Genomic DNA, 15,142 nt, shown 5'->3' on the forward strand with positions numbered 1-15,142 from the left:
TCTCCTCTGATTTGTACTACACTTCAAATGAAAGCCTTTTGTTTAAAATCACTGTTACAGTTAAATTATTATTTTTTTTTGTAAATTTATTCGTTTATTTTTGGCTGCATTGGGTCTTCATTGTTGTGCGCAGGCTTTCTCTAGTTGCGGCGAGCGGGGGCTACTCTTCTTTGTGGTGCGCGGACTTCTCATTGAGGTGGCTTCCCTTGTTGCGGAGCACGGGCTCTAGGTGTGCGGGCTTCAGTGGTTGTGGCACGCGGGCTCAGTAGTTGTGGCTCTCAGACTCTAGAGCATAGGCTCAGTAGTTGTGGCACATGGGCTTAGTTGCTCCGCAGCATGTGGGATCTTCCCGGACCAGGGCTCGAACCCGTGTCCCCTGCATTGGCAGGCGGATTCTTAACCACTGCGCCACCAGGGAAGTCCTACAGTTAAATTACTACAATTAGAATTACGCTATACTTTGTATATTATTACTGTCTTCTCTTAAAATCTAAAAATTCAAGCTCTCACGAAATATAAATTTGAGTGTTAAAGTTTTGTTATACTTTTTTCATTTTGTACCACATGAAACATTTTGCTGAACCTAGAGTATATGGTTCTCCATATGGAATTTTCAGAACCTAGAACATCTTCATCGATGATTGAAACCAGTATATTTTTCTCAGCCGTTTATACTTAGTAAAATCCTTTGGCTGCTACATACGAATATGGGGAATGGCCCTGAGAACTGTACATTTCTGCTACTATTCTGTAACAGTCATAAAATGCTTTCATTTAACATCAGCCATTGCAAAGAATGATAAGAAAGTATACTGTTGGGTAGTTTGGGAAAATACTTTATTTTTCTGTTTCATTAAAGGGACTCTTACTTGGATAACACAGAGATGAGTTAACCATTTAAAAAGAACAAACCTCACTGCAGCTGATATCTGTTATTAAATTTGGAATGCTTTCTAGAAACAGCTCTCTGAATTTACTTGTCAAAATAGCTCACAATTTGCTAATAGCAACAGTAGTTATGCCAAATTATTCTATTTCTAGGCTTTTTTTATATCAAAACATTGACTGTCAGGAACTAAGGAGTCTCCAGATCATGAGCTTCTGTTAATGTAGATAAAATATTAAGTAGTTTGTACATGTGGTAAAATGCCCATCGAGTAAAAAAGTTTTTGCTCTTCTTAAAAAAAATTTTTTTTATCATTCTTTTTAAAGTTATTTTATTTTTGGCTGCGTTGGGTCTTCGTCGCTGCGCGGGCTTTCTCTAGTTGCAGCGAGCAGGGGCTACTCTTTGTTGCAGTGCACGGGCTTCTCATTGCGGTGGCTTCTCTTGTTGTGGAGCATGGGCTCTAGGCACATGGGCTTCAGTAGTTGTGACACGTGGGCTCAGTAGTTATGTTGCATGGGCTTAGTTGCTCCGTGGCATGTGGGATCTTCCCAGATCAGGACTCGAACCCGTGACCCTGCATTGGCAGGTGGATTCTTAACCACTGTGCCACCAGGGAAGCCCAGTTTTTGCCCTTTTGTCCTAAAAGTAATTCTGTAAGTGGCAAAGAATATTGTACAGGAGACAGTAACTTGAAAATCTTTCCTCTTTCCACCTTCCCCCATTTCATTCTCTGGGATGCTACCTATTCTTCAAAGCCAAAATGCTTGCTTCTGTGTTACTTCCTTCTCATACTAGTTGGAAGCCATCTCTTCCTTTCCTGAACTGCTAGAGCTTCTTGATTGGTACCACAGTCTGTCCTGTGCTGGTATTCTTTATGTGTCTTTGGCTCTTACTGGGTGAATCTCTTTGAGGGGAAGCAGTGGCATATCTTCTTTTTATAACTCCCATGAGATCTAAGCACAGTATTTTCACATATAGCAAATGTTCCATTGGTATTTATTGAGTGCATGAAGTAAGGTAGAAATTTATATTTTACCATTTTTTCACTTCTTGTAACTTTTTCATTTGACCTAGTACAATGATGATAATAATGGTGGTATATTAATATGAAGAAGACTTATTATCATCTTAGATTGGATCATATTGTGGTCTGTAAATCTTCATTCAACAGTATTTTCTGTTTTCAAGGATAGTATTTAATACTTAGCTCACGGGACTTCCCTGGTGGTGCAGTGGATAAGACTCCACGCTTCTAATGCAGGAAGCCCGGGTTCGATCCCTGGTCAGGGAACTAGATCCCATGTGCATGCCATAACTAAGAGTTTGCATGCCACAACTAAGGAGCTCATGTGCTCGCGGGCCACAACTAAGGAGCCTGCAATCCGCAACTAAGGAGCCCACGTGCTGCAACTAAGGAGCCCACCTGCCACAACTAAGACCCAGCACAACCAAATAAATAAATAAATATTAAAAAAAAAATACTTAGCTCCCATTTGTGTGGCCGGGGTGGGTAACTTCGTGAGTTCATAATGATGTCTGTGCAGGGTTGCTACTTTGCCCCTGAAGCTTGAGAGGCCCTCATGCTGATGATGACTGTGGGTGCTTTCCATTCAATCCAGCTACGCATTCTTTAGTTAAGTCTCAGTGCCTTTTTTTACCATCATCATTAAGGTTCTTCCTTAATTGCATTTTTTAACCTTTTGAAATTGTGAAGAATAAGCTTGATTGTATTTTAAAAGTTCAATTTCCTTTCAGGTAAGTGAAGTGTATTCTGATTTTCTTAAGAAAAGAAAATGTGTTTACTCCAAGAGGATTGTCAGATGTCTAGTTGTGTAGAAATCAAAGGTACAATTGGTCAAATATTGTACTAGGCAGTGATTGTTACATGGATAACAAAGTAGTTTCATTCCCATCTTGAATTTCTTTGAATCGATTTTAACCCTTCACAAGTTAATCTGTTTCCTCCAATAAGTTCAGAGGAGTTTGTTGCCAATTGCTGGCTTTACAGAATCTTTATGAAGTAGGTGGGGAACTTTCATTACTTAGGGATAGAGAGATTTTCCTGTTTTAACTGTGTGACTTAGCCTGGGTAACAGATCATTATTGCTAGAAGCAGTAGCCAGATCTCCCAGTCTCAAAGTCTTAACCTTAATTTAAACTCCAGAAGGGCAAAATATTTGGATTTTAAATATTGGTTTGTATTTAGTTGGATATAGTGTAGTAGTTTTTCAAAAGAAAAGATACAGCTGGGCCAAATAAATGGTTTCTCTTCAGTGCCATCCCTCTTGACCCAGCAAAGGGTCATTGGGTACGGCTCAGGAGTCTGGCAGCAGACTCTCAGGCCAGTGTACACCTTTTGGCATGAAAAAATGAAAAACTGTTTCAAAGTGTCTATATCCTCTGGGAGTATGAGTGATGATTTCATTACCTAATCATGGACATGAAAATGAAGGGTTGTGCAAATTGGTGCAGGGCACGTAATTACAGAGGATTTGCATCTGAGCCCATACCTGTGTGTTCTCATTGGCATCTGTGCTCAAAGCCAAGTCAGCAAACATGCCCTCGGGGGCATGAGGTTTGCTGCTTTTATGGACAGTGAAATGGTTGAACAATGAGAATTGCTTAAAACTTGGAATTACAAAAGTGTGAGTCCCTTTATTTAAGCTTGCTAATTGTACTTTGAGAAGGTTTGGAAAGAGAGTAAGAAGTTGTTTTATTGAGCCAAACAGATTTATTTTGCTTGGGAAAAAATAGTAATATAGATAACCTTTTGCAGCCTTCATTGATTCAGTTTGTTCAGAAGCAGACCCTCAGCTCACAATCTGTCAAGATGTGTAAGGGAGCAGTTGTATTTCACATGCTATATTTAATTCAAATGTGAAAGATGCAGCCGAACTCAAGGAATCTGTTTCTTTGGACTCTTTTCCTTGGTGAATTTCAGAGCTGAATGAGGGTTAAATATATGAGAAAGTCAATAAATAAAGGAATATGGTCAATGGGAGTTGAAAAATGATAACTTGCAGGGGAAAGAGTAAGAAGGATTGTGGGAGGTGATATTTTTTCCAGTAGAAAAAGGCACTTTTGTGGGAGAGGGGCCAGAAAAATTCTAATTATTTTTATTGTTTTCTGTACTCTTTTTTAAAAGATTTTTAGAAATTTTATATTGGAGTATATTTGATTAACAATGTTGTGTTAGTTTCAGGTGTACAGCATAGTGATTCAGTAATATATATAAATGTGTCTATTCTTTTTCAGATTCTTTTCCCGTTTAGGTTATTACAGAATATTGAGCAGAGTTCCCTGACAGTAGGTCCTTGTTGGTTATCTGTTTTAAATATAGCCGTGTGTACATGTCAGTCCCAAACTCCCAATCTATCCCTCCTCCCCCCCTCCCCCCCGTAACCATAAATTCATTCTCTTAAGTCTGTGAGTCTGTTTCTGTTTTGTAAATAAGTTCATTTGTATCATTATTTTTAAGATTCCACATGCAAGCAATATCATATAATATTTGTCTTTCTCTGTCTGACCTACTTCACTTAGTATGATAATCTCCAGGTCCATCCATGTTGCTGCAAATGGCATAATTTCATTCTTTTTAATGGCTGAGTAATATTCCATTGTATATGTGTACCACATCTTCTTTATCCATTCATCTGTCGATGGACATTTAGGTTGTTTCCATGTCTTGGCTATTGTAAATAGTGCTGCAGTGAACACTGGGGTGCATGTATCCTTTCGAACCATGTTTTTCTCTGGGTATATACCCAGGAGTGGGATTGCTGGATCATATGGTAGCTCTATTTTTAGTTTTTTAAGGAACCTCCATACTGTTCTCCATAGGCTGTACCAATTTACATTCCCACCAGCAGTGTAGGAGGGTTCACTTTTCTCCACACCCTCTTCAGCATTTATTATTTGTAGATATGTTTGTTTGGCTGTGCCGTGCAGCTTGCAGGAACTTAGTTCCCTGACCAGGGATTGAACCCGGGCCCTGGACAGTGAAAGCACAGAGTTCTAACCACTGGACCACCAGGGAATTCCCTATAGATTTTTTTCTTAATAATGGCCATTCTGACTGGTGTGAAGTGTTATCTCACTGTAGTTTTGATTTGCATTTCTCTGATAATTAGAGATGTTGAGCATCTTTTCATGTGCCTCTTGGCCATCTGTATGTCTTCTTTGAAGAAATGTCTATTTAGGTCTTTTGCCCTTATTTTGATTGGGTTGTTTGTTTTTTTGCTATTGAGCCTCATGAGCTGTTTGTAAATTTTGGAGAGAGACTAATCTCTTGTCTGCTGCATAGTTTGCAAATATTTTCTCCCATTCTGTGGGTTGTCTTTTCGTTTTGTTTATGGTTTCCTTTGCTGTGCAAAAGCTTTTGAGTTTAATTAGGTCCCATTTGTTTATTTTTGTATTTATTTCCATTATTCTAGGAGATGGCTCAAAAAAGATATTGCTGCAATTTATGTCAAAGAGTGTTCTGCCTGTGTTTTCCTCTAAGGGTTTTATAGTATTCCGTCTTATATTTAGGTCTTTAATCCATTTTGAGTTTATTTTTGTGTATGGTGTTAAAGAATGTTCTAATTTCATTTTTTTACATATAGCTGTCCAGTTTTCCCAGCATCATTTATTGAAGAGACTGTCTTTCCTCCATTGTATAGTCTTGCCTCTTTTGTCGTTGATTAATTGACCATAGGTGTGTGGGTTTATTTCTGGGCTTTCTATCCTGTTCCATTGATCTATATTTCTGTTTTTGTGCCAGCACCATACTGTTTTGATGACTGTAGCTTTGTGGTATAGTCTGAAGTCAGGGAGCCTGATTTCTCCAGCTCCATTTTTATTTCTCAGGATTGCTTTGGTTATTCAGGGTCTTTTGTTTCTCCATATAAAATTTCAGATTTTTTGTTCTAGTTCTGTGAAAAATGCCATTGGTAATTTGATAGGGATTGCATTGAATCTGTAGATTGCCTTGGGTAGTATAGTCATTTTGATATGTAACTGTTCTCTTTAGGGTAGGAGTTAGGGCTAGAAATGGAAAGGCCTTCCTCTAGCAAGTTAAGCATGTGGAAAAACAGTTCACTGAAAATAGGGCAGATGTGGCTAAGGATTTTTTATTTAACACAGTTTATAGTGAACCTATCACAATACTTCTCTACTTTTGAGGAATGGAGGGAATTGCTGCTGCCCTCCCTCTGCTGCCACCACTCTCCCCCAGCTAGGGGGATTTAGGCTACTCCCCTACCTTTTTTTTTTTGGCTGCATTGGGTCTTCGTTGCTGCACGTGGGCTTTCTTTAGTTGCGGCGAGCGGAGGCTACTCTTCGTTGCAGTGCATGGGCTTCTCATTGCGATGGGTTCTCTTATTGCAGAGCACGGGCTCTAGGCACATAGGCTTCAGTAGTTGCAGCACGCAGGCTCAGTAGTTGCGGCACGCAGGCCCTAGAGCGTGTGGGCTTCAGTAGTTATGGCACGTGGGCTCAGTAGTTGTGGCTCACAGGCTCTAGAGCGCAGACTTAGTAGTTGTGGCGCACGGGCTTAGTTGCTCCGTGGCATGTGGGATCTTCCCGGACCAGGGCTCGAACCTGTGTCCCCTGCATTGGCAGGCAGGTTCTTAACCAGTGTGCCACCAGGGATGTCCCTCCCCTACTTCTAATTAGCCACCCGTTGTTCATCATCATCAAGATTCTAGCAGCCACTTTGCTAGGATACATTGCAGTATCATGAGCTAATTTTGTGGATAAATTATGTTGGGAGCAATTTCATGAGTTTTGACTCATGTTTTTCTTAATGTGATCATTCTTCCAGTTTTTAAGATGCTGTACATAATTAGTATGTGAATTACAGGAGCGGTAGAGATGAGGTTGGAGGTTTCTTTTCTTTGCTCTCCTCGCACCCCCGCCCCTCACCTTTTGGAACATTTCAGATCTTTCTCTAGGCCCCAAAGTATATTTCAGGGTCACTCTTCTCTTCCTGTTATTTCTTATCCTTCTCGTTAGTGCTGGAGGGAATGCTGGAAATTTGTAAGGCGGATGGCGTAGTGAATGATCAGGGTAGGTGTGTATGGTCAAGGGAATAGATGTATTAACAAATTATAAAATGAACTCAGATGCCCCTTCAAGAAATGACTTGCTGCCCGTTTGTAAGGAATGTAGCAAAAGAAAGCTGTTAGTCCTTTCAGGGTCTGCCACAGCATTGGAAACAAGGTCATGCTCTTCTCAGGGCAGGCAGTGGTGGTGAGCAGAGCAGTGATCTAAGAGCCTCACCTTCTTGCCCAGCTCTGGAGTCCTCTGCTGGCCGTCCTTGCTCCCGAGCTCTCTGTTGGACAGGCTTTGTCAGATCTGCCTCATGGTCTGATGGCTCCTCCTGCTAAATCCTATTCTTTTCTTCTCATAAGAGTTCTCCCCGTTAAACCTTTTTCATTCCTACTTTTATTTTAGCATCTGCTTCCTCTAGAATCTAACCGGTGACACACTTCTTACATAAATCACCCTATTTCCTGAACATTGTACTGCTTTTACCTCAGGGTTTGCATGAAACATCACTGGTGTGTTATAAATAAATTACCTGCCTCTGTGTATGTTTTATTTATTTATTTATTTATTTATTTTTGGCTGTGCTGGGTCTTTGTTGCTGCATGCGGCTTTCTCTAGTTGCAGTGAGCAGGGGCTACTCTTCATTGTGGTGGACAGGCTTCTCATTGCAGTGGCTTCTCTTGTTGCAGAGCATGGGCTCTAGACGTGGGCTCAGTAGTTGTGGCTCATGGGCTCTAGAGCGCAGGCTCAGTAGCTGTGGTGCACGGGCTTAGTTGCTCTGCGGCACGTGGGATCTTCCCGGACCAGGGCTCGAGCCCATGTCCCCTGCATTGGCAGGCGGATTCCTAACCACTGCACCACCAGGGAAGTCCATCTGTGTGTGTTTTAACTTGTGCTCTTCCTAGAAAATTCAGGGAATACAGGTAGCACAAAGACATTTAAAAATACCCATAATATTTTTTTAAAAATTAATTAACCCCCACTAGAGGTAACTGTTAATAGTGGCTTATTTTGGTAAACTTTAGAGAAGTGTGTTAAGTGTTCACCTGGGTGAATTTTTCACAAACTGAACACATCTGTGTAACCATCACCCAATCAGGAAGCTTTACCACTACCCCAGGAGCCTCCCAGTCGTTACCTTTGGTAACCGCTATCCTCACTTGCAACAACATAAATTAATTTTGCCTAGTTTTGAACTTATGATATAAGCATGGTCATGTAGTATGTACTATTTTGTCTTCTTTGCTCAGTATTATGTTTAAGAGATTCACCCATGTGTGTATCTGTGGTTCCTTGCTGTATAGTATTCTGTTGTGTGAATGTACCACAATCTACCTGTTCTGTTGGTGGTGGGCATTTGTATTATTTCCAGTTTTTCACTCCTTGGATCTGTTATGATGTTTTCTAATATAAATATTGCCTTGTGTTTGGTATTATAGCTAGTTAAGCCTGTTATTGAAATATTTATTGTCCTCTTAAGTGAATTACCTTGTATAAAAGCTAAAAAAACCTGTCATTTCTTATTCCCATATCCTCAGAATGTTCTTTTTACTCTTTTAGGACCCACAATTAGTTTTTTCTTCTAAGTTTGAGGTCTTGAATCATATTACTGGCCAAGGGAAGCTAGTTGCTGTTCCCTTTGCTGTCTACCAGTCAGATCCTTGAGTTAGAGGAGTTGTTGAGAACAAGTTTTTTGGTTTTATGGTTTTACCAGAACTCGGCTGTCACTCTGGTTTTCAGTGGAGAGAAAAAAATACCATCAGAAGCCTTTAGGGATTTATTAGATATTTGGGATGGCGTTGGTATTTGAGCTGTACTTGATAAATTAAGGTGGCTCACAACTGGTGTGGGAAAGTGCTAAAGGACAGATTTCAGATTGAGCATCTAAAAGAAATCATGAACAGCTTGGATGCCTTGCCTGAGTTATTTCAGAACTTCAGACAGTGTATACTGATGTTTGTTTCTTTCCCGCTGTAGCTGTCAAGTGGAATGTCATGGCCAGCTCCTCGGACAGTGAAGATGATAGTTTCATGGCTGTGGACCAAGAAGAGACTGTGCTGGAAGGGACAATGGAGCAAGATGAGGAGCCCCGCCCAGTATTGGAGGTTGAGGAGACTAGACATAATAGGTCCATGTCTGAGCTGCCAGAAGAGGTTTTGGAGTATATCCTGTCCTTTCTCTCACCATACCAGGAACACAAAACTGCAGCCCTTGTCTGCAAACAGTGGTACCGACTTATTAAAGGTACTGTGGAAAGTGGAAAGTTTTATTTATTTACTTAAAATTTGTTTGAATGATTTATTTTTACCTCCCAATTTCATTTTCTCTTTTCTCCCTTAAATTTATTGTGGTTCTAAAATTTAGTGTTAGACGATTAGCATTGTACATTTTTCTTTTCTCTTTATCCTGCCTAATTTTATGAACAGCTTGAATACTATAGTATTTAATCCAATTTCCAGTTTTAAAATGAGGATTCTTTTTCTGCATATTCTTGGAGTTGATCTGGTATGTTGTATTGTTCTTGAATAGGTAGAGTAGGGTTGGATATGTATTGACAGTAATAGTTAACCTTCATATAACTCTTATTATTGTCAGGACTATTATAACTGTTTTACAATCCTCATAGCGAACTATGAATAGCTTAAAGTAGCTAATTGTGGCAGATGTGGGATTATGAAAGCATTTACTGCTTGATTTTATCTGTAAACACAACAGGCCCTATGTATGTCTTTTACTTTTTAAGTGAGTTTCTCTTTTTTTTTTTCCCCTCCATTTTCTAATCAAGATTTCAACTTTGGCTAAATGTTGAGGTTACTAGTTGTACTGTGGTTTTAATTAATAGCAGTTATTTGGTTTCATTCCATTTTAGGTGGAAAGGGCCCATTTTTTGAATGAAGATGACCGAGCCAGTTGAATAATCTTTGATCAAAGCAAGGGTCGTATCAATTTTTTCTTTCCTGTTGGGAACAAGGCGGCCAGAGATATGAGAGAGAAAAACCTCTAGATCAGAATCAGTCTTAAAATCTTTTCCTCAAATCAGAGTGATTCTCTGAGGATTAGGGTCCCTGTCATTTGTCCAAAGTCCAACCTAGAGAGCTAATAAGGACCAGCTGTGTTGAAACTGCTTGCTGGGCCCTATGCTCATCTGCTCCCAACTGGTAATACTGGTATGCACAGCCTGCTTCTGTTTGCAGAGTTAATGGATTCTTCAGGAGAGATTGGCTCCTTACACTGTGGAAATAGATGGTTTTACCTCTAAAATAGAGGTGGAGAATCACAGACAAGGGGTGGTGATCTAATCAAATACATGAATTTATTCTTAGGTTTTATTTGGCGTTCTTATCATTCTGATCTTTCTTTAAGAGAGAAGAGCCTTAACCTAGTACTCGCATTCTTAGATCTTCTGCGGGAAGTCACTGCCAAGACAGCTTTTGTTCCCCTCAATCATTATGTGTCTGTCTTTTATTCATTACTGCCTTACCTCATTTCAACATTTGCAAATCTGTATTACTTCACCAGTGCGTAGTTGGCAGTATGGTCACACATTAAAAATGGGCATGTCTTTTTTTATTCTTTTTTTAAACATCTTTATTGGGGTATAATTGCTTTACAATGGAGTGTTAGTTTCTGCTTTATAAGAAAGTGAATCAGCTATACATATACATATATCCCCATATCTCCTCCATCTTGTGTCTCCCTCCCACCCTCCCTATCCCACCCCTCTAGTTGGTCACAAAGCACTGAGCTGATCTCCATTTGCTATGGAGAATATAATGTAAAATAGCTATCTATTTTACATTTGGTAGTGTATATATGTCCATGCCACTCTCTCACTTCATCCCAGCTTACCGTTCCCACTCCCCGTGTCCTCAAGTCCATTCTGTACATATGCGTCTTTATTCCTCTCCTGCCCCCAGCTTCTTCAAAACCAAAAAATGGCCATGTCTTTTTAATATTCCATTTCTTAACTGTGAGTTCAACCAAGGGATAATGATCATCATCAGAAAATATGTTCTGTGATCCTGCTTAAGGATCCACTAAGGTGGCATAAATTCAAGAAGATACACTCTTTCAAAATATAAATAATTGGGGCTTCCCTGGTGGCGCAGTGGTTAAGAATCTGCCTGCCAATGCAGGGGACATGGATTCGAACCCTGGTCCGGGAAGATCCCACACGGCGCGGAGCAACTAAGTCCGTGCACCACAACTGCTGAGCCTGCGCTCTAGAGCCCGCGAACCACAACTACTGAGCCCACGTGCCACAATTACTGAAGCCCACGCGCCTAGAGCCCTTGCACCGCAACGAAGAGTAGCCCCTGCTCACCACAACTAGAGAAAGCCCACACGCAACAATGAAGACCTAACACAGCCAAAAATAAATAAATAAATTTATTTAAAAATTTATATATATATAATTGGTTGTACTCTTCATTCAAAATGTTTGTCTTTGAAATAAGAAAGTAATTTCATGTGTTGGGAAAGCAGATTGTTCCAGAAGTATAAAGCTCTCACTTTTTAAAAATAGACTTTACTTTTTTAGAGTGGTTTTAAGTTCACAGCAAAACTGAGCAGGTTCGTAGGTTTCCCGTATACCCCTGTCCCCAGACATGCACAGCCTCCCCTACTTTCAACATCCCTCACCAGAGGGGTACATTTCTTACAATTGACGCTCATACATTGATACATCTTTGTCACCCAAAGTCTGTAGTTTACATAGGGTGTACATTCTGTGAGCTTGGACATATATATAATGACATGTATCCAGCATTATAGTAAAAACTCTGATTTTTTTTTTTAAAAAACAGCTTTCCTTTGTTATAAATTCATCATTTCATAATCCACTGTAAGCTTATTATTACTCCTTGTTTAAGATGGAGAATACTTGGTTGCCATGGTCTAACCATAGATATTTACTGAACAGCTGTTATATTCCGGAGACTGTTTTACCATGCTTTTTCTCATAAAACTAAATTATCTCCCAGCCCCTTTGCTTTGGAGTAAATAGCACCAATTATTTTGATGTGTTGCCTCATGATATGATGTAAAGGGGAGCAGATTTTAAGTGTGAGCTGATTTTGTAACCTTGAGGGAGTCACTTAACCTTGGTAAAATGAAAGGATTAGATCTTCCAGTTTTGAAATTCTGTGATTCTGTTTTCTGTCTTTGAATGAAAAAATCAAAGAAATTTGGAGTTCCTCAAAGAAACTTATGTTTTATAAAAGTGATAAGACAATTAATAGATGCAGTTTTAATAATTTGATTTACAAGCGAAGAGTCCAGGCTGAAGCTTTTGTTATTTTTGTCTTTAGGTGTAGCCCACCAGTGTTATCATGGTTTCATAAAGGCTGTCCAGGAAGGAAACATTCAGTGGGAGAGTCGGACTTACCCTTATCCTGGAACCCCAATCACTCAGCGGTTCTCACACAGTAAGTATTTACTGTGAAAGCAGATCCCATCCTGCCTGTGGTCGTGTTTCCAAAAGCTACTTTGGAGGCTTGTATTTTGTCTGACTTCTTAATGAAGAAAATGTTAAATAAGGGTTTGTATTAATTTTACAATCAGAATTAGGGAAGAGCATGAGCCTAAATATATTGTAGGCACTGTGATATAATTTTGTATTCTGCTTTTTCATTGGATTTTTGTACTATCTCTACTCCAAAGAGGTCAAGGTGTTATGCTTAGGTTTTTAAACATTTGACATCATGTAAGAGGCAAACAAAGGAAAGGCATACATGAGGGTTTTTCTGGGATCCTGCTTAGGGAGTAGCCAGAGCTTAGCACTAATTTTTGCAATAACTCTTTATCTTAACGTAGTGTATGTTCAGCAAACACTGAATTTGACTAGGGTCACACAAAAATTTTGAACATGAAGGATATTGTTTATAAAATACAAATTTAAATAGTAAAATTATAAATAAAATGTTTTGGCAAATAGACAATTTAGAGTTTTTGACTTCTAGAATTTTTTTTTTTTTTTAGGATTTTTTAAAAAAATTAATTTATTTTATTTATTTATTTTTGGCTGCGTTGGGTCTTCGTTGTGGTGTGCGGGCTTCTCTTGTTGCAGAGCACAGCCTCTAGGCACACAGGCTTCAGCAGTTGTGGTACGTCGGCTCAGCAGTTGTGGCTCAGGGGCTCTAGAGTGCAGGCTTAGTAGTTGTGGTGCACGGGCTTAGTTGCTCTGCGGCATGTGGGATCTTCCCGAGCCAGGGCTTGAACCCGTGTCCCCAGCATTGGCAAGCGGATTCTTAACCACTGCGCCACCAGGGAAGCCCCAACTTCTTCTAGAATTAACTCTCCATTTTAATTGATTTTTGTAGATGCCATTTTATTCTTTTATTTTTTTTTTTCCGGCTGCACCCCACGCCTTGCAGGATCTTAGCTCCCCCACCAGGGGTTCAACCCAGGCCCTGGCAGTGAGAGCACCGAGTTCTAACCACAGGGCCACCAGGGAATTCCCAATACCATTTTATTCTATTAGTGATTTATATCCCTCCATCAAAGTGAGACTGAGATGTGATCTATCTTAGGCCACAAAAGCTGTATTTATTAATGGTTTTACATAAAGAAAGTTCATTGACAGGAGAGAAAAGCCGCTTAGAAAGTTCTCAGAATTGCTGCTTTAGTTATATTACTTCTGTATTCAGAAACCTTCAGGACTTCCCTGGTGGCGCAGTGGTTAGGAATCCGCCTGCCAATTCAGGGAACACGGGTTTGATCCCTGGTCCGGGAAGATCCCACATGCCGCGGAGCAACTAAGCCTGTGTGCCACAGGTACTGAGACTGTGCTCTAGAGCCTGCGAGCCACAGCTGCTGAGCCCGTGTGCCACAACTACTGAAGCCCGCACGCCCACAGCCCAAGCTCTGCAACAGGAGGAGCCACTGCAATGAGAAGCCCATACACTGTAATGAAGAGTAGCCCCCGCTCGCTGCAACTAGAGAAAGGCCACGTGCAGCAACGAGGACCCAACGCAGCCAAAAATAAATTAATTTTAAAAAAAGAAAAACAGAAACCTTCAGTGTCTATCCAGTGCCTACAAGATAAAAACTTAATCTTATATTTAAAACCCTCTTTAAGTTGACTTATTTCTAAATTACCACTTCATCTCCCAAGTTTTCCCAAGAGCTCTCCTCTTGCAAGTTGTCACTTTGCTATACTTGATTCTTCCTCTCTAGAGTATTCCCATCCACTTAGCTGAAGCCTGGCTTCTCCTTGAAAACTCAGTTGAAGTTTTAGCTCCTTTGGGAAACCTTTTCTCAACTCTCTAGCCCACAGAAAAATTTTTCCTGTTCCGAGCTTATGTCTGGAATACTAATTTGGCACTTAACTCACATTGTCTTTCATTGTTAACTTGTATGTCTGTGTCTTTTTTTTTTTTTAAGCCATATTTTGAACTCTTGAGGGGAAGGAGAGTTATTGGTTATCCATGTTGTGTAAAAATTACCTGCAGACTTAGCAGCTTAAAATAACATTATCTCACAGTGTTCCTGAGGGTCAAGAATTTGGGAGTGGCTTAGCTGGGAGGTTGTGGCTCAGGGTCTCTCATGAGGTTGCCGTCAATCTGTCAGCTGGGGCTACAGTCACCTGAGGGCCTGACTGGGGCCCGGTGAATCTGCTTCCAAGCTCACTCAGTAACTGTTGATAGGAGACTCAGTTCCTTACTACATGGACCTCTCCACAGAGCTGCTCACAACTTGCCAGCTGACTTTCCACAAAATGAGTGATCTGAGAAACAGAGACAGACACTAAGACAGCAGCCAAGGTATCTTTTACACCCTAATCTCTGAAGTGAATACCATCTTTTCTGTTCTATCCTATAAGTCACACAGGGATTGACCAAGGGCGTAATACCAGGAAGTGAGGATCCTTGGAGGCCTCTTGGTGGTTGACTGCCCCAGACCATATGCTGTACTCTCATATCCAGAGGAGAGTTCCGTAAATAATGATAACTCGTCATTGTCTTTGAATTGTATCTAAATAGATCAAAGGAATGGGTCGAACTATTTGCTGTGTTTTCAGTTCTCTCAGGGAGCTATTTTTGTGCTGTTGTAAATCCCCTGGAGCAGTAGATCTCAAAGTGTGATTCCTGGACTTTGGGGGAGGAAGGCATCTATGAGACTCTTGGGGGGATCTGTGAAGTCAGAACTGGCTTCATTTGTTTTAATCTGTGAGTGTGTGGTAGTGAAGAGCACAGTGACACTAGAGTAGTTGAGTTCCCTTACCTT

At 40.4% G+C, this 15,142-nt stretch overlaps 1 protein-coding gene across 1 annotated transcript in view; it reads left to right on the forward strand.

Moving 5' to 3' along the window:
* FBXO42 (F-box protein 42) overlaps positions 1-15,142 on the forward strand; it is a 96,655-nt gene that overhangs the window by 41,920 nt on the left and 39,593 nt on the right. Inside the window, exons 2-3 of the mRNA XM_004272445.3 lie at positions 8,894-9,160; positions 12,226-12,342. Of these exons, the coding sequence (XP_004272493.1) occupies positions 8,911-9,160; positions 12,226-12,342 (367 nt within the window). The 5' untranslated portion in view covers positions 8,894-8,910. The remainder of the gene's footprint in view (positions 1-8,893; positions 9,161-12,225; positions 12,343-15,142) is intronic.

This window comes from Orcinus orca, chromosome 1 (assembly GCF_937001465.1).
Source record: "Orcinus orca chromosome 1, mOrcOrc1.1, whole genome shotgun sequence".
Taxonomy (NCBI): Eukaryota; Metazoa; Chordata; class Mammalia; order Artiodactyla; family Delphinidae; genus Orcinus; species Orcinus orca.